This window comes from Parus major, chromosome 1A, assembly GCF_001522545.3.
Source record: "Parus major isolate Abel chromosome 1A, Parus_major1.1, whole genome shotgun sequence".
Taxonomy (NCBI): Eukaryota; Metazoa; Chordata; class Aves; order Passeriformes; family Paridae; genus Parus; species Parus major.
Genome location: NC_031773.1, coordinates 64,568,602 through 64,592,798, shown reverse-complemented (window position 1 = coordinate 64,592,798; position 24,197 = coordinate 64,568,602). Strand labels below are relative to the sequence as shown.

Genomic DNA, 24,197 nt, shown 5'->3' with positions numbered 1-24,197 from the left:
ATTAACAGAACTAAAAAAATAATAAGAATCAGAATAAAACCTTCAAAACACTTCTCCTCCCCTCTCCACAGCTTCTTTTCTTTCCCAGCTGACAATGTAGGGACAAAACCTGGGATTTTCAATCAGTTATCACCTCTACAATAGTCTTTCATCAGTTCTTGCAGGGAGAGGAATTTCTCTGGCCATGCCATGGAGACTTCTCCACAAGTTCTCTCATGGCTTTTTAATTTCCAAGAATAGCAGCTGCCTGGAAAATCTGCAATCCTGAAGTTCCTCCCATCTTTCACAGCCTTCCCACAGCTGAGTTCATGGGCCATGTCACCTTATGGGGTATTATTTTAAGGATGAACTGCTAAAAAAGCAGAGGTTCTTTCCATCTATCTCTGAGATCATCTTAATCTCTGGGAACAGAGGTCTTCTTCTTTCCTTGGAGGCAAAAGGGTCTTCATCACTCTCATCTCTGTCTCTGTTCAAGCTTCTCATGGGACCACAGCTACTTCAACATCTGCTTTGCTTTATTATGGATGTTTTTGCTCACCTCTACAGTTTGAACACTCCATCCCCCCATACTCTTTCATGAATTAAAGGGAATATTCTTGTGTATCACAGTCCATCTCCATGGCCTTACCAAAAGAACTTCCAGCCCAATACTAAGGTACCTCCTCATTCTACTTCTGTCTGGGACTTGACTCCTTCTTTACTGACCTTGGTGTCTTCATGTTATCCTCTACATGTCTTCACTCTGTCCTTTTCTCTCACTTGAGGGAGGATTGAGGTCTGCAGGTCTCATCTGTGCACTGAAAGAGTTAATACCTCGCCCAGGCCTGCAGATGGTCATGATGGTTTCTGCTGGGCAGTGGCTGAAGCAGTCACGGTGATGGATTTCAGGCCGTGCTGGGGCTGTGCCAAGATCCCAGGGGGCCTGGCCAGAACGGTGGTGGCTGCTCTGGCTGCGTGGCTGGTCTCTGGCCCTCGCTGGGCCATGGCAGAGGGGGCCTGGCCCTGCCTGTAGCCACTCCCAGGGCCCAGTGTACCTGGCACAGGCTGTCAGTGGGGCAGGGCTTAGTGTCAGGAAGATGTTGGCAGTCATGGCCTGGCCCAGCCTCAGCCAGGACCCACAGCCTCACATCCCCCACCCAGGAGCCGCTGGGGTCCAGCCCAGCCCCTCCAGGCCATGCAGGCCACAGCGGAGCAGGGCCAGTCCAACTGGCACCCCATTACCTCTTCAAGGCTGGAAGCAAGAGAGAGTTTCCTGGGCTTGGCATCTTTAAGATGTGACTCTCACAGAGGCAGACTTACCTTCTAAATGGTTTAATAGGATGTCAATTCTCAGAGCTAGCCAGCTATTGGTTCTTGCTAAGCACAGAGGAAGCTCTTCGCAGCTTCTCTAAGAAAAATCATTTCCATGAGTAGCTTCTTCTGTTTCACCAAATGTCAATTAATGCAAGACCAGCACAATGATGCAGTAACGCAGAAAGTGGATAAAGTAAAAGGGACACTTAAATACAGAAGCAGATACTTTATAGAATCACAGACTGGTTTGGGTTGGAATGGATCTTAAAGCCAATCTCCTTCCACCCTTTCCCCAGAGACACCTTCCACTATCCCAGGTTGCTCCAATCCCTGTCCATCCTGGCTTTTGATGCTTCCAGTGATGGGACAGCCAGAGCTTTTTGTTTTCTGGGGTGTTGCATGACATCATGAAACCAGAAGGTAAGAATCAGAAATTTTAGTCTAAAATACTACAAGCTCCTCAAACAGTAGAGGTCTAGTCCACAGAATGTATAAAATGTGTGTGAGAGAATACAGGAGCACAGACCCAAGTAATAGTTGAACTATGGTCCTTCCACTTTGCAATAGTGATCAGTAACATGAACCTAGTAGCAATAGATCTTTTTCTGTGATAATTATTGATCACTTTTTAATTACAAGACAAGTAGTCAGGAGAGTTTCCTCAACACAGTCTTAAACATGAAAATTAAGCTTTAAATTAAATAGCCTCAGTTTCAAAGTAGAAAAATTTGGCTTCAAGGTTTTTTACATCTTTTTTCTTCTCTGTTTATGTACTTTATACTCTACTACATTATCAGCTGAAATTTGTACATTGTTAGGCCAAGTTCTGCACAGCACTGATCTGTGCTATCTTCTTCTCCAGCTCCACACAGAAGTTTGTGGTTCTACTTAAGTCCATGGAAAATGAAGTTGGTTGTGATGATACTGAAGGTTTAACTATGGATAGCTGAGAGTTAGTTCAGGAACTGTGGAAGAGTTGCCCTTGACTGCCCTGCTGATGGCTTGACTTGGGTGTTACAGCTGAGTCTGCACAGCTCAGTTGGATACATTTGTGCTGCTGACTTAGAGTGAGTCTTCGTGTTTTTTGAAATTTGTATTGAAAAACTCTTTGATCAGCGCTACACTCCTCAGCATGCTGGTTTTAAGCTGATGATTCCTTACACCTCTGCATATTTTTTTCATGAATGAATGTGCAAATATCAGTAAAAAGAAGTGCAGTAGAAAATAGTTTTTCTTCCTTGCCCTCTTAGAAATGTTGAGTTTTCAGGAACTGAACGAGATGCTGGCTAAGTCCAAGTTACAATTAGAAATATAATAGCTATTAATCTTTTGGAACTCTTATTCTTCTATTAGCCCAATTGGCATTGAGTACTTGTCCAAAAAATACTTTATTGCAGCTGGAAGGCTTCGTTGTGATCTTCTTATTAGCTATGTAATAGGTTATGGCTATGCAAAATAAAGGCTGTCAGCAAAAGGAAAACTAGGGAGGAGGTGAAGGGAAAATTGAAATTGTTTGGTTTTAATATTATTTTAGCTGTTCTTTTTCTGTAGCTTCATCAGCTCAGAAGATACTCTGAGACTTAACTTGCAGTTATTGTAGCCTAGACATGCTACTTTAAAAATGCATCGTTGAGTTTGTGTGTACCTGTGCAGCATAAATACCACTGGTAGTGCTCCTGGGGATGTGATATGAGGAGCTAAATACTTTTACCCACTTTGTTTTTTTCCCATAATGCTGGGAGTATGAGTGTGGGTTGAAATTAAATGACTGTTACCTGCTGTGGACTGCTGTGGATGGTGCTTAGGAAAGCAAACAGTGTAAATACTGACATTAGCACAAGGACAAGGCTGACCATATTTACAGAGAAAGAATTAAGAAGAAAGAATGAGCCATTGCCAGTTTTGGATAGATTGTTTTTTTAAAGACACTCTTTTTCCAGGAAGGTTAGTATCATTGCAACATTTTGGTGAAGAGAAAGAGGGAACCAGTGGTCAGTTCGTCAACTTCTGTTGGTTTTTTTGTATTTCAGAAATCCTGAATATAGTGTGAGAAAGGGAAGGCGGTGAAAGGAAAAGAAAAGCTTGATAATTTACTGCAGAATATACTTCACTGTATTTTGACTGGCAAGATCCTTGTGTTAAAGTTGGGGGTGTCTTGTACAGGGACAGGAGTTGAACTCAATGATCTTTGTGTGTCCCTTCCAGAATATGAGACTCTATGTGCCTATATTTATGTGCCTTGTAAAGCAAGGACTTAAAATTGGTTCTCAGCTTAGGTTTCTATTACACAAGCCAGGTATGCTTTTGAAGTTGAGAAAAGTACCTTGCTGCCTTGCATCTGACAAAAAAGTTCTCATTTGCTTTGGTGCTTTGTCAGATTGCCCTTTTTAAAGAAAAATAATTATATAATTTGGGCACTTTTTTTGACTGTTTGGGCTTAAAGATAGTGTTGCGATCAATAGAATAATAATTTTCAAACTTGAACTTTGGCTTTTTGCTTAGATGCATAAACCATTGGATGAGTGTTTCATTGTTTGAATTGTGATGTGTATAACTGGTCTAAGACTCCAGCCATCTTTCCTTCAAACATGTGAGTAAAAGTGTGCTGAACTGATGAGATATGGTCATTGCAATGTTAGGGAAAAAACTGCAGGACAGTGCAATTACTTTGTGCCAATTTGTATCTATTAGTGAGTAGGACCAAAAGCACAACACACTTGTTCATCTACAAGTAAAACTAATCAGCAATATTTGGAGTAAATCTGTATACTGCTTTTACAGCACTAGTAAGACTTTCTTTTTCTTTTCCTTTAGGTTCCTGATTGTTACAGAACATTTGCTGAAATGTCCAGAGCTGGTAAAAGCCCTCTATGCCAAACTGAGCAATCAAGAAAGGTAACCCCAAAACCAATGCGGCTTTTATTATTTAGCATTCCATATAGAGTATCCTGTTCACATGATTGAAAAACTGTGTGGTTTCATAGTTGGCACAAAATCTCTAAATACATGTTTCTATGTCAGTAATGGTTTTAAATTGGTTGGTTAACATTACAGCTTAGCCACAACTGGCAGTGATTTATGTAGGGTTGCAGAATTCAGGTTGGCGCCATTACTCGGTAAAGAAATACTTCACACACAAAAAAGGAAAGGATTTCATGCCTGGGTCTTGATTTCATAAGAGTGCCACACCCTGCAGAGTTTTACAGCTTGATTAGAAATGTCCTTAGCTCATCATACTTCTGTTGATATGTCAAGAAATTAAGAGGAAGCCTTTAAGAAAGATGGAAGTGTGTCTCATACAGGTTAGCAGAACCTACAAAAAACATAGATGAGCAGATGCCTGTGATTACTTAATCTTTAATATTTCTACTGTTGAAAAGCTTCAACAAATCTTCACCTTGAAGAAGCATTGATAGCTGTTCAAGTAAGTATGTGCTGAATTGATGGGAAATGGCCACTGTTATAATAGAAAAATGTTCATTGCTTTAATAGAGAATTGAGGAAGATTAAAAAAATATTTTGTTAAGACAATCAAATTTGGGAAACACTGCTAGAATTCTACAGCTCCTCCAACTGCTTGAAGATTTTGTGGTCTCATTTATGTGTTTAATGTGCCTATATTCTACATCCACCCAGGGAAGCTGCAGAAGTTCCTCTCTAGTTTTTGCAGGTGAAAAAGCACTAAATAAAACAGTGCCATTGTGTTTTTTCCTGTGTTTTGTTTCTAGTGTTACCACAGGTGAGGGTTCATTTGAGATTATAAGAAAACTGAAAGGTTATCAGACAAAGAAAGAATATGCAATAGGTTTGAACCATAAAAAAAATATCATTCTTGTATGAGGATGGTATAGGGTGGGAATGGTAAGGAGGGAGATACTGTTTTCCTCCATAATTCAGGATAACCAAGTGGGAACAAATCTGAGCTGTGTGTTTAATGCACCAGGAGGTAGGTGCTGTGTACCTGTTTTAAGTAAATGAACTAGATTGAATTTTCTTCTGGGGAATGTAATGAATGGCAGTTTGCACATTTCTGTAATGCCTTTGAGGATAGACAGAGCTGTTTATGGTTTTCAGTTGTACTAAAAGCAGTAGGTGTAACCAGTTTGTAGAAAGGTCTCAGCATACTGCAGATGATCATCAGATCCCTCACCTCAAAGGCTTTTGGTGTAGACATGACATAGCTGATCACAGGTGAGATCACTATTTAGAGCATATCTGCTGAATTTATTATTTATCCCAAGAGTTCTGCTGGTCAACTCCATTAAGATTTTCAAAGACATAATCACAGTACATTTATGAATTGGGCAGTGCTTTGTTTACTGACAAACATAATGGAAGTGCTGTAGAAATAATCTTTTTGCATCCAAGCTATAGATGAATATCCTACCCTGGCATCTTCCTAGGTAGTGTTAGTGTATTTAAGAATGCATTCTTTTGAGAGACATGAAAAGACAAATCCAATTCAGATACAAACATTTTGACTGTCATGAACTGGAGAAAAAAGTAGCCATAAACCCCAAAGCATAGGGAATTCATTGTTTCAAAAAGAGATGAGGAGTCTTCACCACAAGCATTCTCCTGTTGGGTGTCCAGTAAAACTGACCAAGTGCTATAAATGTAGAATGGACAGATGTCCATTGAGGTGACTGGGGAAGGCAGTTGGAGCTCATGAATATATGGTAGCCCTCAGTTACAGTATCCTCTGTCATGCACATTAAATACAGGTAGTTTAAATGTGTTTGCTCAAATTAAATTAGCTGTGCTAAGGAAGTTTATGAGTATGCCCATTAGTGGTGACTCCCAAAGCTGGCAGTTGCCTGTGATGCCCAGAGTGTATGTGGCTATGTAACCTCGGTTATTTGCACTATTCACAGTATTTGCACTATTCAAAGTATTTCCTGCAGTTGAAATCCAGTGCATTTGTGTCACAGCGGCCATAGTGCCTGCCTCAAAGCAGTTCTTATACAAGTAGATGAGGAATTTGAATTTTTAATTACAATAAAATTCCTGACTTCTGGACAACTTTATCTTTCATTCTCCTAACAAGTTTAATGTGTTGCGTGTCTGAGTGTGCAAATGGCCTGAAATAAATCCTGTGTTAATGTGATCAGGTTTTCGGTGTTAGTCTGACCTGGAGAAATGCATGGTGTTGTGACAATGCTGGTTCTCTGGAAGGGATTTTTGTAGAAGGATGTGGCCATTGAGCTAAAGGAATATAGATTCTTAATTTTTTTGCCAGATTTGAGATTTTCCTGCACCTGTGTGCAGGTATTTGGCAGAAGTATTTAGAAAAAGCCTGATTTGCATTCATCCAAGTTAGCCTTGAGCATGGACACTGTAAGTTCATGTCTTGCTTGTCTTAATTACATTATAAAATCTTCAAAAATGAGCACATCTGTTGTTGTCCCTTCTAAGTAGGGCTTTTTAACAGCATGAAAAAGTGCAGCTGAATAGCTTCAGGTGTTTTTAAGATGCTCAAGTATTTGCATCTCTAGGTTTGATTTTAGTGTTGTCAGGTGAAGTGTCCCGAGTGAAGGGTGCAGACACTGATGGAATTTCCTGCCAGGAAATGGGCACTCAGGTCATGTAAGCAGCACCACTTCTTGCTAATGCTCAGCTACAGGGCTAGCATTGTCAGTGCTTGGGATGGCAATACTCACAGACATAGGGTAGCCGAAGGTAGCACTGAACTACAGCTGCTCACAAATTTGCCAGATTTCATTTAATATGATGCTAGCAAAGTATCATTTGAAGATGAAAGAAGTGAAAGTTGTGAGGAAGGGCCTAATTTGTCTCATGGAACCATTACTGTCAGGGAAGTGTTTCAGGAAGGAGAAGCCAAAGTCACAGAGGGAGAATGTCCCAAGTGTACAGCGCTTGTTAAGAGGTTATAAAAACCCACATTTGATGCAAATATGGTTTGATGCTAAGAAAATCAATAGAATTTTACACTGCTAGTTTTAGGCTTAGTGAGGCAGCATTTTATTTTGTAGTAATGAGCTTCCAGATTTAAATTGCACTTTCATTCTGTGGTTTGTTTGCAGGCTATAGGAGACAAAAGTTTGTTTTACTGATGACTGCAAATACCTTATAGTGGCTGTTTAAGTTTATGCCAATTTAGTAGGCTTCAGGAAGAACTGGTTTCTATTTGTCTAGGGGGGGGAAAAAACTGCCAGAGATTCACAAAAGGTATTCCTCAGTAGTGCCTAAAGAAAAGGAAAATGACATGGCATGATTATTTCCAAACATAGGTATAATTGTAAATATAATACACAGAATTAGATTTGAGATATTGAACTGAGTGTTACAAAATTTCACCTGGTACTAGCAGTTGTCATATTTGTTGCATTTAGCTGCAGACAAACAAATAGGAAGAAACACTGTCATTTGAATGGCTCAACAGTTGTGAGATTATTTAAAAGAAATGGGCAAATTGCATTGTCTGGGAGAACTAATTTGGAAAAATTAGGGTGAGTTTTAAAAGAAAACTGAGAGAAACGGTAGAAAAAAGGAATGTGAGGGAACTTGCACTAGAACAAAGCACATCACTCTCAAGAAATTACTGGCTAAATAGCAAGACTTGCTTGAAATTCAAAGATGGGCATGTCCTGAATGACTGTGCCTGGAAGAAAACTCAACAGAACAGTTTGACTTGAATGCCTAAAGAGACCAGAAAACTTCCAAAGAAATGACATTCAGGTGGTGTTTTAACGAAGGACTGCAGCTGTTGAAAAAGGCGTCCATTCATATTGCAAGGGGAAGAGTAGTACAAAAAAATTTCCCTATTAGCAACCATTTAATCTATTTAATGGGGTTTATATAAGTGTGGTGACTTTCCAGCTTGCTTACGAAAGGATTGCTTGTCAGTTTTAAACATTTATTATTTGGATTATTGGTGCAAGAAGTGCTGACTAGAATCCTGTCAAGCAGAAGATAGTATTTGTTTTATGTTTGCATGGCCTTGTTTTGGTAGCAGGGGGATTACAGGGGTGGCTCCTGTGAGAAGCTGCTGGAGGCTCCCTTCATGTCTGGCAGAGCCAGTCCCTGGCAGCTCCAAAGACAAACATGTCACTGGTCAAGGCTGGGACAATTAGAAATGGTGGTAAATGTGATAACATATTTCAGAAAAAAGGAAAAAGAAGTTTTTGCACAGTTGTAATTGCAGTTGGGGAAGAGCAGAGTAAGAATATGTGAGAGAAACAACTCTGCAGACACCAAGGTCAGTGAAGAAGGAGGGGGAGGAGGTGTTCCAGGCACTGGAGCTGGGATCCCTCTGCAGCCCAAGGCACAGACCATGGTGAGGCAGCTGTGCCCCTGCAGCCCATGGAGATCCATGGGCATGCAGAGATCCACCTGCAGCCCATGGAGGAGACCCAGCCCCATGCCAGAGCAGGGGGATGCCTGAGAGGAGGCTGTGACCCCGTGGGAGCCTGTGGAGAGAGGGGCCTGTGCTGGAGCAGCCTGTCCCTGAAAGACTGTACCCATGGTAGGGTGACCCATGCTGCAGCAGTTTGATGGGGAGTGTTGCCTGTGGGATGGACTCACATTGCAGCAGTTTGCAGGGATCTGTTGCCTGTGAGATGGACTCACACTGGAGAAGTTCATGGAGAACTCTCTCCTGTGGGAAGGGCCCCCCGGTGCAGCAGGGGAGTGACTCCTTTTCCTGAGCAGAGGAAGAAACAGTGGATGATGAACTGACCATAACCCCATTCCCTGTCTACTTGCACCACTGGGGTAGGAGAGAGAGCTGGGGATGAGAGGGGGATGGGGGAAAGGTGTTTTTAAGGTTTTATTTTATTTCTCATTAGCGTGCTCTGATTTTGTTAGTAATACATTTAAGTTGTATCTCTAATTTCAAGCTTGTTTTGCCATGACAGTATTTGATGAGTGATCTCTTGTGGCCCTTATCTAAACCCACGAGCCCTCTGTGAAGTTTTCTTCCCCTGTCCAGCTAAAGGGGGGAGGGGAGGGAAGTGATATAGTGGCTTCAGTAGGTGCCTGGCATCTGGCCAGGGTCAACCCACTGGTCTTATTCCAGTACACTGCAGTACTGGAATAATTCCTTTGTTCATCAAGTCAGTGACCAGCCTGTGTTGAAAGCACATGCTTGAAAGACTCTAAATTTGGTGAAAACTGACATACCAAGTCTTGCCCTGTACTGGGGGCAAATGAGAGATCTGTGGGCTTGGGTTTTATATGGGATGTCAAATGGGAAAGCCGTTGGTCAGTGCAGGGTCTCAGGGAGCTGGACTCTGGTCATTTGGAGATGGGCAGGGTGCACCAGCTGTAACCTGCAGAACAAAAAGACCATGAGCAGAGCCCCTGAGAGAGGTTGCTCCAGCCTCCTCTTTGGAGTCTGCCCTTTGCCAAATGTGCCAGCAGCACAGAAGTGCTGCCATGTTGAAAAAAATTTTGTCCTCCTTCAGATAATAGTTTAATGCAGCTGTATTTATGACATTGAGAACTGAGTTTAGCAAGGACTAAGCAGCTGTTTTGTGATTAATAGAGGTGGTTTTTTGGAGGTTAATAAAGCAGTGACTGAGATTTATCCACAGAAAAAGATGTTTCTCTTCCTCTTCTGACAACCTGCTTGGTAAATTTAAAAGAAAAAGCATTTGAACTATTCCACATGTTTAAATGTCAGTCCTTCCATCTGAATTTCAAAGATTTCACTGAAAGAAAAGCCTGAGCTGGCTTTTGAATTAATTCAATAAACAGTGTTCTTTCAGTTTGAGAGAATGAGAGTGAGACTTTACCAGTCTCTGTGTGCTGGACTGGAGTAGGGACCTGTAGGAGAGCCTCTGCCATGGCCAAGTCCTACTTCCACAAAATGCTTCCAATTTGCCCTGACAACATGAAACAGCGTTGGAAATAAAATTACATTAAAGCTGTTAAAAAATGCAGCCCAAGTAGATTTCATAGCGCTTCATTATGTATCTAGTTACTTGCCAGCTTAATACATTGAATATCTCTGACTGGGTACATAAGTGATTAACTTAGATTTACATAGTCCATCTAGTAACAGTTATGAAATGACTGTAAAGAACAGAGTGTGCATATCAATTTTTATTTTCCCTGTTTGGGCTCAGAATTGTTTTGGGGGTGTGGGGAAGAGTTAGTGAAGGATTGTGGGCAAGGCAAGGGCTGTGAAAACCTGTATTTTTCAAACAGAAGCTGTCAAATAGTCTGTGCTTATTTTTCTATGCTTACAAACAGCTTTTAAGAGCTGGTTTGCTCTAAATTTTAGATACAGGGAATATGCACTCTCAGTAATTTTTTTGGGGGGGACATAAGAAATTATAAATTGAAATAGACTTGAGAAAAATATTGACAGTCTGGCCAGATTGTATTAATTAAATGATGAATTAAATTAATTCTGTACAGAAGAAAAAGCCCAGGAGACTGAAATTGATTGCCAGTATTCATGAGGCTTGTTAATTTTTAAAACCTTTCTGTTACAAGCATGATAATTGTTTTTATCTTTTTTAACTACTGCTTGCTCTACTGATAGTTCTATATGGCTCAGTGAATCTGACTAACAAATTTTTTTTCTGTCTCCAGAGTTACTTTGTTAGAGCTAATGATGGTGAAATTAAGTGACAAGGACTCAGTTACCAGTGAAGAAATGAATGTGTTTGTGAGACATGCTGATTTCCTTGCAGTCTGCTTCCAAGAGAAATGTGGAGCTGTGCTCAAGTTAACTGCTGCAGCAGATGCAGAAGATGAGGTATGACTGATATCCGTTTAAGTACTAGAATTTAGAACATAGACATGATGATTCCTCATTGCCACTGTTGCACAAGGGGGCATACATAACAGTACCATTTCCAGTTTATGTTGGGAAAGCAGTGGCAAAGTGCACAGTAGAGCCCATAGGAGAGCAGCCAACTTTTGCTTTTAATTTGAGGATGGCAAAGGATATGGTACTTTGGAATAAGTCTACCCCATTGGTAAATGTTTCAAAATCTAAGAAATGTTCAAGTTGTCACATATTTGGATATTTTATTATCTTACTAAGGATCACTTCTATAATTTATTTGAGTTGGGAATTGATATTAATTCAAATTTAGAAGGGCTTGTAGTGACAGGACAAGGGGGAATGGCTTCACACTGACAGAGAGTAAAGATTAGATGCTAGGAAGAAATTCTTCCCTGTGAGGTTGGTGAGGCCCTGGAACAGGTTGCCCAGAGAAGCTGTGGCTGCCCTGTCCCTGGAAGTGTCCAAGGCAAGACTGGACAGGGCTTGGAGCAACCTGATCTAGTGGAAGGTATCCCTGCCCAAGGCAGGGGGTGGGACAGGATGGGCCTTAAGGTCCCTTCCAGCTCAGACCATGACCTGAGATGAGCTCAGAGGTCAGAGCATGATGCTGGTAACACCAAGGTTGTGGGTTTGATCCCCATATGGGCCTTTCACCTGAGAGCTGGACTTTATCCTCATGGCTGCCTTTCAGCTCAGAATATTTTGTGATTCTGTGATGATCCTGTGATTCAAATATGAACCAAAATAAAAATATTTATTCTGTTCATAGATGGGAAGCAGTAATATACATGTAGTCAGAGTATTTTATTTTTCATATAAAAATTAACGTGCAATAGTTTCACTTTCAAAAACTCTAAAGAAGAAGTGTCATAATTTATTATCAAAGCAAAAAAAAAATTATCTTAAGCGCTTTTATATGATGATGTTGAAAAGTGTTGTACTTGCTTGGCATTTTTCATTTAAATAGACATAAGAATTTTAAAAGTAGGTTGAGACATGTTGTGAAAAAATACCATAAATCACATTATGGGAGGTGGTGGAGATGTGTTTAAAAACCAAAACACAAACCAACAAGCGCACAATCTCTTCTTATCTGTCCAAGAAACACAGCCTCCCCACTGCCCCAATTGGTTGGCCTAACTTATGTCAGGTAACTTAAGTGACTACTTCTGGAAAAGGTACTAACTTGGCAGTGAGAGGCTGTACATTGAGACAATTCCATCTTTGCTTTTTTTTTGCCCCCTGCCTTCCTTTTTTTTCGGTTTTTTATCCTTTGTGGTTACTTTCCAGGCCACTTTCTGTGGTTTCAGTTCATGGAAACAAACTATTTGTTTGCACCCACCAGAACAAGGTCTCTGTCCAACCAGAAGGTGCTGGGACAACAGTATTGTGAATATTACTGCATAACTTGCCCTGATTGACACTGACTTCTTACTCTTCTCTCACATAAACAAAATGCATGATAAGCTGAGTGTCACTGTTTGGTGGGAAAATGGGGCTCACTGAATGAACAGAAAATATAAGTCCTGATAGGTGAATAAGTTGAGGGCAGTATGTGTGCATGCGTATCTGTGTATACATTTGTTCACAATGTATGCTTACTGTGGGAAAAGAGAAATGCCAGTCTAACTTCATAAAACTGTTTCTTTTCTTACAAGAAATTATAAAGAATTGCATCAATTTCTCCTCATTATTTTAAGTATTTTTAGGTTTTGTGTAGCAGTTGTATTTAATTGAAAAAAAATTAGTTGTGCATTTAGAGTCTGTCATTAAAAATGCTTTAGACAACATCTGTGATACTCAACTTGGCTTTGCCTGGCCTTTTCTGTGGCCCACAAACCAAGTACCTTGCTCAGGCTGTGTCTGTAGTAGTGAGCTGCCTTAGACTCCAGAGCTCTGAGGCCACATTGGAAAACTTTAGGGAACAGTCCTTGGACTGGCCTGACTCCCAGAATCTTGTCTGGGTGTCCCCATCCACTGTTTAATTTGTTATATGTAGACACTTGTTTTCTTAAGGAAAATCAGATCTTGTAGCTTGCATCTTAAACCCATGAGCAGCTAATCATATGCTTTTGCAATGCTTAAGCCAATGTTTAAAACAGCTTTTCCATTTGAAGCCTGAATTGAGCATCAGATTGCCTGTACTAACTTTAAACCATATTTGCAAAATAAAAACCTTCCCTGGACTTAGTTCATCTCTTTATAAGAAACATCTTTTCTACATCTTGCTCTAAATATGCTTATTTAAAAAGTCATCAATTACTTCCTTATTTACTTTTCAGATTGTATCCATATAGGAATGTCTGTCAGAGTTCAGACTGTTTTGGATTTTGAACTTCAGAAGGAAGTATTTTCCTTTACTGCCTTTCTTTTGTACAGGTGGAGGGCAAAAAAAAAAAAAACAACCTTTTTTTTGTGTTTGGAAAAATGTGGATTTTTCCAAAATTTTTTCCAAATTCAAAGTAAAGTCAGCAGCAGGGAAGGAACAATTTTTTGAACTTAGCAAGTTTCAAATATAAATGAAAATTTGTGAGTTCTTCTATGGTTTTTAAATAATCTGTTCCTCTTAAAAATTGTAAAAAGCTGGTTACTGTCTCTGAAATACAATTGCGGTATTATCAATTTGCAAGAGGATAATGTTTGGAGTGTTTAATGTTTAGATGTGTTTAGACTCTGCCTCTGTGCTGATAAAGCAGTTTATTGAGTAATTTAGGGCAAGACTTGCACTTTCCTACATCTGTATGGGGGTCAAAAAATGAAAATACTGATTTAGTACCTGGACCCTATAGCAATTTGGTGTTTTCAAGGAGCAGTGAATGAATATAATTGTACTACTTAATTACTGAACACTATTATTGATGATTTGAGTAACATTCTGTTGTTTATGGAAATCCAAAATATTATACTGTTAAGTAACCCTTTTTTTTTCCTGGACCAGAAAAGGCAGGAATAGTTACTGTGACCAATGTCTGAGCCTTTTCATGGCTACTTGCAGTTTATGTAACTCACCTGGAGTGGGATCATCTTGCAGGCACAGCCTGGCTCTTGAGCAATATGTGGTGTTCCAAATTCTGTGATGTGCTCTTAAGGCATTTTTGTAAGTGCTGGATTATCATTATAAGCAGGACCAACATATTTGGTGAGAAAAAGTAGTTCTCTGGCTGAATAAATAATATGCAAATGGAATTGTGTCTCATACCTAACCAAAATGCTGTATCTCTGACTGCAATCCTGTTTACACAATAATAATGTAAATTCTCACAGCCAAAGTTCTTTTGACCACAGAACTTTACAGAATTCCTGTGGATAACAAATTGGTGTCTTGCAGGCGGTGTTTGTGTCTTTAAAGTGGAACGCTCTGACTGAATAAATTCAAAGAAAACATTTATACAGAAATAATTTCTCAGCTAGTAATTTTCTGTATTTCTCCTTTTGGAAGTGACTCTGTTTTTGTTAAAATTTTATCCCTTATGGCTCTGTTTTGGTTTCCCCATGATTTTTCAGGCAGATATAACACTAACTGTAGAAAAGAAATTATTGCAATCTAATATGTTATTGTTATTTTAGAAAGTTGCCCTAATTTTATATAAATTTATTCTTGGCAGTTTGGAAGACCTGCACAGAACCTGAGGAGCTGAGAGTTCCTTTCCCCTGTTTACATTTCTGGGTTTATGTTTTTATGATAGCCTTTATAGGCCATTTTCAGAAATGCAGTTTTCATTCCAGGAAGCACTGGTGACAATTCGTCTTCTCGACGTTCTTTGTGAAATGACCTCGAACAACAGCCAGCTGGAACATCTGCAGGCATTCCCTGGTTTGCTTGAAACAGCTGTAGGTGAGTCAATAGCCACAAGGCTTAACTGTTGGTGCTCTGTGAATGAAAACATGTCTTTCACAACTGGTGGTAATTATAATTCTGGCCTCTGAATAAGGTAAATAAATAGGAAATGTAGTTAATCTGCATTTTCAAATATTTGATCCTGGAAATTTTCTGCTTCTCCACTTTCTCTGCTGGTCTGTGTTGCCCAACAGAGCCTTGATTCAAGTATCAGCAATGCTCTTTTCCTACAGAAAGGGATGCAATGGACAGCTGCTTTCTATGCTCTTCCACTGGCTGAATGCATGGAAGAGTTTCTTCAAGAAGTAGGAAAAGGGCTTGTCCTCCATGCCTGTTCTCTTCTGTTTCCCAAATTTCTAAAATTTAAGTGCAATTTGAATTTTATTAATTAAATTCAGTGACTTTTAAAGGTCAACTTTAAAGAAGCTAAGAAGCAGCAAGGGAAGAAAATTTTCTTTGTACACAAAGAAAATTATGCCAGGGTGTTCCAAAGATGCTTAAGGGAGGGTGATACATACCATGACCTGTGCTTTTTTACATCATAGCACTTTGAGATTGAAGTATGCTATAATTTTGTGAGAATATTGTAAAAGTTTGTGTATTTTTAAGACAAATGGGTAAAAATTAAAAAATAAAAAGGCTGAAACAGTTGCTAGCGATGACCCCTTTTGAAATGTTTGAAGGGTTCTTACTGTAAAAAAGCCCAAACAAGCAAAGAAAAATCCAAATAAAGATCTCCAGCAACAACAAAAGAAAAACATAAAAAGCAACCAAACCTCTATTTCTGGTGGCAGCTTCATAGAATTATGGCTTACAATGACTAACAACAGGATTTATTTTGTGCATGTGTGTATTAAGGAAACTTACAGTTGATCAGAGGGATGGAGCACAGAACTGCTGTGAGGAGAGGCTGAGACAATTAGGATTGTTGAGCCTGGAGAAGAGAAGCTTCAGGGAGACGTAATTGTGGCCTTCCAGTACCTGAAGGGAGCCTGTGGGAAAGATGGAGGGATGCTATTGACCTGTTGTGACAGAGGAAGGGGAATGGCTTCAAACTGCTAGAGAGTAGGGTTAGATTGTGACGGAGGTGAGGCCCTGGCACAGGTTGCCCAGAGAAGCTGTGGCTGCCCCATCCCTGGAAATGCCCAAGGCCAGGTTGGATGGGGCTTGGAGCAACCTGGGATAGTGGAAGGTGTCCCTGCCCATGGTAGATGAGATAAGGGGATCTTTAAAGTCCTTTCTAACCCAAACTGTTCTGTAATTTTGTGTACTTGAAATTTCTCACCATGCTACAGTGCCAGGAACAGGCCGAAGAAGAGAGGAAAAAGGGATTCTGGGGTTAGTATGTATTGCTGTGACATATTCAAGCTACAGGAAGTTTTCTAAAAATCTTGGTTGTAGCAATATATTTATGGTCCCAGAATTCTCAACAGCCTACAAATTCTGAATCTTCAGGTGGAGATGGATGGCAGCAGCCTTCAGCCTTCATGTGTGAAATATCTAAGGGTGTAAAAAGTATGCAAAAATGCCTTCTGACATTGGGCTAGTCTTTTATGGTTGATTATATTAGCCTAAATCACACAATGAGGTAAAATTTCATAGTTCTTTGACATGATGTTGAATATCAGAAATTATGTTACTTAGCATTGAACTCAACAATTGATAATAAAGCTCTGTGCCATGTGAGACTAATTTTCTCTTGGTAATGTACTAAAATGTTTTTTCTAGATACCCTGAGATTAACTCACCTTGCTGGGAAACAGGCTGTAAATATTTTCACTGCCACCCATGCTGTGACAGGTCAGGAAGAAATTTCACATCCAGCTGTGGGATTCAAATCTCATCTCATTCGTTTGATTGGAAATCTGTGTTACAAGAATAAGGAAAACCAAGAGAAGGTGAGCTTACACATTTTTTCTGACAGAGTTCTGATGTGTAAACAGATGTCTGGCTATAAAGAAGCAAATATACTGTTGGTCTAGAAACTGATATGTAAATTGTAAAATTGATTGTGGAAAGGAAGCTTTTTTTTTTAGTGAGTATGAATTACTATCACATTTCTGCTGATTTTTAATAACAATGTAATTGCCTGCCTACCTTTTGTTTCAGCCCTGTAAAATGCAAGCCAGTGCCTAATTCCTTTATAGTTTTCACTTTTGCACTTTCTTTGAAAAGTCTGAAATTGAGTTTCAATTTCACTTTGAAGGGAAATGGATGTGAATTGTTGTATAGACTTAGCTTTAAATCTTTGAATTAGTCTAATGATTTTTCTTCCTTTTTCATGTCACTTCAAAAATGCAGGTCTGCCTTTATCAAATCACTTGAAACCCTTTATCTTATAATTCCTATATAGAAAACCAGTTTTGTTTCCACAGTGGGAATAAAGGGGAAACAGCAGCAAGCTTTAAATATTAAACTTGTTTTTTTGGGGTTTTTTTTTTTGAGTGATAAAAGATGCGGCTTTCCTCCAGGATTTGTTAGATTATCTTAGTTTCAGCAAGAAAAACACTTCCAAAAGTGTCTTTGTCTGTCAAATTCTAGTATTAAGATCCTCTGGATGGGTAATACAGGAATGATCTTCTTCTTCCCCATTCATATTAAGAGTACGTAATCAAAGTTTTTAATATGTCTGAAAAATATTATTAATACTATTAATCACTCTTGCTTAGCTATGTCTCTAACCCATTATGATGTAATATGTGTTTGTGGAAATAAAGTACATTTTTATGGATTACCTAATGAATAGTGGAGGGGAGAGGATTGCTTAATTTTGAAAGGGTTGATTTACAGATTATTATCCTTTTTGCTGGGATTCTCAAAGGTCCCTGGAGCAATTAAGCATGCAGACTTAATATTTTCAATGGAAGTTGGGTACTAAATTGCTATAAACTGTCTGAAAATAGTATTGCCTTATGCTGTCTTAAAAATTATTTAAATTCTGGTGTGATATCATGGTACTTTATTTACATGCCATTGAAACTTCAGTAATGCCAGTTGTATCTTATCCTGTCTGCACCTTCAGTTTATTTAATATTTAATTTAAATAAATAATTAATTTAAATATGAAATTAAATGTGAAATAAATTTAGTTAATTAAAATAAATTTAAATAATAATATTTGTTTAAATAAATACAGATTTATTTCATATATTTAAAGCAGTTTGTAAGGTTATTTTCACACATAAACACATGCTTGTGATGATGGGACAAGCAGCTGCTGTCATTGCACAGATAAGAAGAGTTTTGAGGTAAGAGTTATTTTTCAAAGTGGTGCATGGCTCAGACCTAGAACTGAGTTCTCACCTCACTTCAGACATGTACCTCACAATATAAGTCTGACTTTGTATCCGTTACTGGGTTTACACACAGTTTGTTGTCTATATTTAATCAAAAGCAATGTAAAAAGGGTGGATTGTGGGGTTATGTAACCAGCCAAGTGACCAGTGTGTGTGAGAGACCTTGGACTTTACCAGTGGCTCTTGCTCTCCTGTGGGAGAAGGAGAAGGGGTGGGAAAGTGGGAACTGTGGGATGGGGAAGCGGCTCTCTCGGGACAGCCTGGATGGTTGCCTTGCAGGAGAGGGCTGCATGGCAAGAAGAGCCTGGAAACAGGAATTAGGATTAGGAATTAGGAAGAAATTCTTGGCTGTGAGGATGATGAGGCCCTGGCACAGGTTGCCCAGAGAAGTTGTGAATGGTCCATCCCTAAGAGTGTCCAAGGCCAGACTGGGCAGGGCTTGGAGCAACCTGGTATATTGGAAGATGTCCCTGTCCCATGGCAGGGGGCTTGGAAAATCATTGTCATCCCTAAGGTCTATTTGAACCCAGGCAATTCTATGATTTTATTCTATGGATCTGTAATACAACCTTAATGCTTGATGTTGGTTTGCCTGAGTTCTAGAAAAAAAAGCAATATCCAAAGATCTGGGGTTTGAGTAGTGACTTGGGCCAAGCTCACTGTGAAACAGTTGGATCACTGCATCCGGGAGCTCTTTCCTGAGCTGAGTGACACCCAGGCTACTTGCCCTCCTGGGTGTGGGTCCTGCAGTGCATGTCTCCAAGTTCAGTGGGGCAGGTCAACTGGATGGGTTGCTGGTTGGAGCTAAAGCTACAAACTGTCTGGAGGGAGATGAGAATCGCTCTGCAAAGGCTGCTTTTCCACCTCTCTGTTCATGATCTTCACCTGCTATAACAACCATAATCGCAGAGGATTAGTGGACTGGTTTGTTGGCAGTGGGGAAAAATCTTGTAATGCTTTGGAACACAGAGATACCCTGCTAGCACTTTATTGCTTCTTCACTTTCTGTTTAAAATCAGTCCTTGCTTTAAGAATGCATTCTTTAGCTTGTACTCATTACATTAGGAATGCATTCTTTACATCCCTTCTTCCTCATAGTCTAGTTCCATTGTTGAGATAGGTCCTTACAATTCAAGGGAGTGGGCAGACCTGTAAACAGTTACTAGCAGGGGTCTTGCCAGGCTTGCTCACTTGGTGTTTTATAAGTCTGGATGGGTTGGTGTTCGTAAGATAAAACATTCCCTTTGGACTGACCCATGTTGGTTCCCTTCATGTCCTGAGTTGCACTAGCTCTTGAAGAGGAGAGAACAACAAATAAAAGTCCTGTACTTGGGATGTCAAGGGGTAAGCTTGTTCTGTGTTGGGCCTGCCAAGAGCCTGCAGTGGGTGTACAGTTCCATTCTTTTTTCCTTCTGTGTAGGAGGAAGGGCTGTCATACATGAGGGGCAGTCTTCTGTTTTGTGTTATGTCTCCTTCACAAAGATGCATTGTATGTTTGTATTAAATACACTGGAAGGAAGGAGTTGGGTTCTTAGCCTGAGCAAAGGGTGGAGGTTTTGGCTGGTAGGTGATGAATAAAGCTATCAGGTGGAAAAAGTGAAAATTCTTCCATACATTACCTTGTTAGACTTGCCTTCTCACTTTTATCATGGAGACAGACTTGATACTAGCTTTTTTGGGAAAGGCTTTAGATACTTACTTTCCACTCTCACTTTCAGAGCTATGACATGATGGATTAATTTAGCTCATTCTGCTGCTTTAGTACAGAACTTTACTTATTTTTTTTTACTTTTTTTATTAAACTTTTTGTTTAATAAAGAGAAAAAATTACAAAAGAAACCTAGTGAATGAATTCCAGAGGATATAGTTCTTAATTGTAGAAATGAAACAAACGCAAAATAGATCATTATTTCTGTGTTCCTTTACAAGAATCATATACATGGAAGGGGAGATGACTGATCTCTGCCTTATTGTGACACCTAGCACTGCTCTGCACAACCTTATTTCCTGTCCCTAAAGCTGTGAAGGACATTTTAGGTACTATGGATGCTGAAGAACTCAATCATAGCATGCTAATCTTGGAATCTGTTTCTTTGGTAAAGCTGTTCTGTTGTTAATATAGGCAGAAAAATTAAAGATGTAGTTGCCCTTGGTACTGGCACCTGCTTACCTTGGCAGAGTAACTCTAGTCAAATGAACAATTTATGAGGGATAATTTTTTTCATGTGCCTGTGTTTATTTGAGGTGGCATCAGTGCTTTCTCTAATGCTATAATGCCTTTTTTTTTTCAATGAAGAGATGAAGAAAGGAAGTCTTCTGGGAGAAAAGGGAAAAGAAAAAGGCTTCTATTGTTAAAACTGATCTTAATAAAAGTAGCAAGTAAAACATCTGTATACTATTTAATGTGTTCACATTAACTTAGATTTATATATATATATATATATATATATATATATATATATATATATATATATATATATATATATATATATACACACCTAAGCCAAATTGTTTTGTATGAGACTGGCATCCTAATTTGAAGACTGTTCTACCTGAAAATATGAACGAGATTTGATTTGTTTGGAATTCAGTTTTCAATTCTTCTTTTTTCATGGGGGCAAGGTGTGTAACAAATCTACTTAGCAGAAGGTGCCAGCATCCACAGATCAAACTGTGACCACACAACTCCTCAACTTCATCTTCTTGCTATAGTGAAGAAAATAGAAAATTGAAAAATATAAAATAGAAAAACTCTTATTAAAGATACATGCTTTGTTTTTGCAGAATCACATAACAGTTTGGGTTTCAAGGGACCTCAAAGACCATCTTGTTGCACCTCCTGCCATGGGCAGGGACACCTTCCTCTATCCCAGGTTGTTCCAAGCCCTGTCCAACCTGGCCTTGGAGATTTCCAGAGATGGGGCAGCCACAGATTCTCTGTGCCAGGGCCTCCACACCCTCACTGGGAAGATTGTCTTCATAATACCTAATGTAAACTTACTCACTTTCAGTTTGAAGCCATTCCTCTTTGACTTTTCACTACACTATGTAGTTTAGCAAATGGTTCTTTCTCACCTAAGGTTTTCAGAAAAACCCCATGAGCTTATCTCTTCTTCTTCGGGATTAATGTAACTTTTTAAAAATAATTACATTCTAGCATAGGAGGATTTGAAATTACTTGCAGGGAAGATCATCCCATATTTAACTATCTGCTATTGAGAGATGGTAGGGGGAGAACTAAATCTCTTGGATATCTTAAGTTGAAACTTTCATCATTCTGATTATTATATTTCCCTAATGTTAAACAGAGGCCTAAAATGGAAGAAGATTGTTGGTTTACAACTGAACAAAAGAGGGAGACTTTTGGGCCTGGATGCTCTGAAGTGTAGTTCCTGCACACCTATCAAAAATTCTATACGGTTCCACTGGTTGGGTGGGGCTGTTCTCATGTAGCTCTCTGTATGTTTTAGTGCTTTGCTACATAGGGACAAAACATGCAAGATGTTGCAGGACTGAGCTCTGTAATTGGTAGGTTTTGTCTGTGAAACTCAGCAGTGTTTTTCTGCTTATATTTTTATGACAATCCTGAATTTTATAAGTGACAACAGACTCAAATGACTGATGCTGAAAATGGTGGCAAGCATCAGCCCTTTCTTACCCTAAAAGCTTTTATACCTTATCTCTGCAAATTCTCACAGGCAGCACCACACAACTCCTTTTTGACTGGCCAGCCCATCCTTATATAACTCACATCCTTACTGGACATAGCTGGGACCTATTAAAGCTTGCTGCTTCCATTCTTTGGTAATTACTACAGCTGCAACTCATCAGGGGCGGGGGTTGCCTGCTATACCACCTCTATTCTCTTACTATCTATTCTCCCACATACAGGAACCAGCACCAAAAAAGAAAAATAAAAATTCTATTTTTTTCTAAGTGTTGAGATTTGACCTTCACTGCCTATAATGTAGCTCAGTTCACATTTTGGAATAAAATAGCTTCATGGAGGAAATAATGAAGCATGACATGTGAAAGACTTCATTTTGTGGTGAATTTACTGCAGTGATTTGGTTTTAGTGGCATGCTGTGCTGCATTCAGGGTGAGGAGAGCACCAAGGAGACTTTGTGTGTAAGGGAGTGGAAGAGTCCTTCACAGTGATCAGCAAGCTGGATGTTAAGTACATGCCACTGAATTCTGGTACTAACTTTCCCACCAAAATCAGAGAAGCACTGAGCCAGACAGAAGCTCACAATGTGCTACCAGTTTCAGTTCCACCACAGTGGGCTTCAGTTATTGACTCCCTCCCCTGTGACAGCTGTTATCAGGTTCAGTAGAGGTTTGATGACATGCAGGCTTCAGCCCAGCTTTGCCTTGTCAAAAAGCAGCTGTCAACCTTCAGTTCTCTCTGCCTGTGTGCCTCTGAACCCGCCTGAATTCTCTTACCAGCCCTGAAAATTAGAATCCTAGAATAGAATCTCCTGAGGTAGAAGGGACCCACAAGTATCATCCAGTCCAACTCCTAGCCCTTCACAGGACACCCCAGCAATCATATCCTGTATTTTCCAAACTCTCCTGGAGCTCTGGAAGCCTTGGAGCTGTGACTGCTGTCCTGGGGAGCCTTTTCAGACCCTGCCCACCCTCTAGTGGAAAAATATTTTCCTGATATCCAACCTAAACCTCCTCTGACACAGCTCCAGCTGTTAATTGTTTTCTAAAACTGCTGTTGAAGGATGTGAGGCTGTATTAGAGCACCTAGTCTTCAGAGACCAAGCATTTTTTTTTATTAGGGGCTTTTTTTCCATTTCTCCTGTTTTCCTTCATATCTTTCAGAGGAGCCAGAAAGTGTTGTGACAGACATCTGCAGATTTGAATTTCTGCCATTGGGTGATGCTGTTTGTTCTATATTGTAGCCCTGCAGGATTTTGCTTATTGCTGTTCAGCATGGCAATGCTTGAGCCAAGTTTAGTCATGCCTGTGCCCAAAGGAACCAAAGGACTGGTCTCATTTTTAAAGAGGTGGGGGATGAGATTACGCAAGTCTGTGTAGGCAGACGTAGGTGCTGCACATTCAGATCTGATTTGCAGAACTCCATTCAGTTATCTTTTCTGCTTAAAATGTGGGCTCTTCAAAGAGCCTCAATGTTATAAGGGGGTTGCAATAATATAAAAATAAGTGGTGATCACTTCTGCATGCTTTTATCAACTGGTTTAATCTGCCTGCTATCATTAGAAAATGATTGGAAGAACCTACTTAGCTTTTTATGTAAGCAGTGGTAGAACAGGTGACGAGAGAAGAACTTGCAGTCTTTAAGGAGATTTTTGAAAATTATCTTTAGTCCTTGCATTGTTTAAGGACTTCATAAATATTCAGACCTTCTGCCTGTCTTGTGAGAGAGAAAAGACTTAATATTCCTTTTACAGTCTACTGATATTTTTAGCATGCTAATTCACATTAGATGTGCTGTTTGAAAGCCTTTAACAAAAAAAAGCTCAGTATTTCAATCAAGAAATAACAAAGAATTGCCTCATTCATGAGTATTTAAATGTTTAAAACTGTGAGCTTCCAAGTTTGCCTCATCTTATAGATGGGTAATACTATGGTTGGCTCTCACAAGTAAGGGATGTGTATGTTAAGAGAATGTTCACCTCATAGTTCTCTCTCCCTTCCCCCTCGTATTGTTGACACTGGTCCGGGCATTGGAGGAGGCAGGCTTGGCAACACCTGATCTCCAATTGAGTTGTAAGAAAATGATCTCCACTAATGAATGGCAGAAAAGGAGCTGACTGACAAGACTTTGTGAAGGGCCAAGGGAATAAAAAGCAAAACTTCCATTTTATAGATAAGCACGTGGCTGCTGGTCACAGAGACTCCCAGTGCTGTAATTTTTCCTTATTCAGTCCTTTGTTGTATTTTGTTAAGGTTTTTTTAATAAACCTTTAATTTTTTTTAAAAGTGAGCATTGTTTCTTACACCTCATAATTGCAGTCAATGAGATATGTTCAGATTGTT

The 24,197-nt window shown here is 39.6% G+C and overlaps 1 protein-coding gene across 2 annotated transcripts in view; it reads left to right on the top strand.

Moving 5' to 3' along the window:
• ATXN10 (ataxin 10) overlaps nucleotides 1-24,197 on the top strand; it is a 97,857-nt gene that overhangs the window by 35,648 nt on the left and 38,012 nt on the right. For both annotated transcript variants that reach the window (XR_004497457.1, XM_015627591.3), the window contains exons 6-9: nucleotides 4,108-4,188; nucleotides 10,855-11,020; nucleotides 14,780-14,888; nucleotides 16,620-16,789. Coding sequence is in view for 1 of the 2 variants with exons in the window: in XM_015627591.3 (XP_015483077.1) it covers nucleotides 4,108-4,188; nucleotides 10,855-11,020; nucleotides 14,780-14,888; nucleotides 16,620-16,789 (526 nt within the window). In the remaining variant the exon portion in view is untranslated. The remainder of the gene's footprint in view (nucleotides 1-4,107; nucleotides 4,189-10,854; nucleotides 11,021-14,779; nucleotides 14,889-16,619; nucleotides 16,790-24,197) is intronic.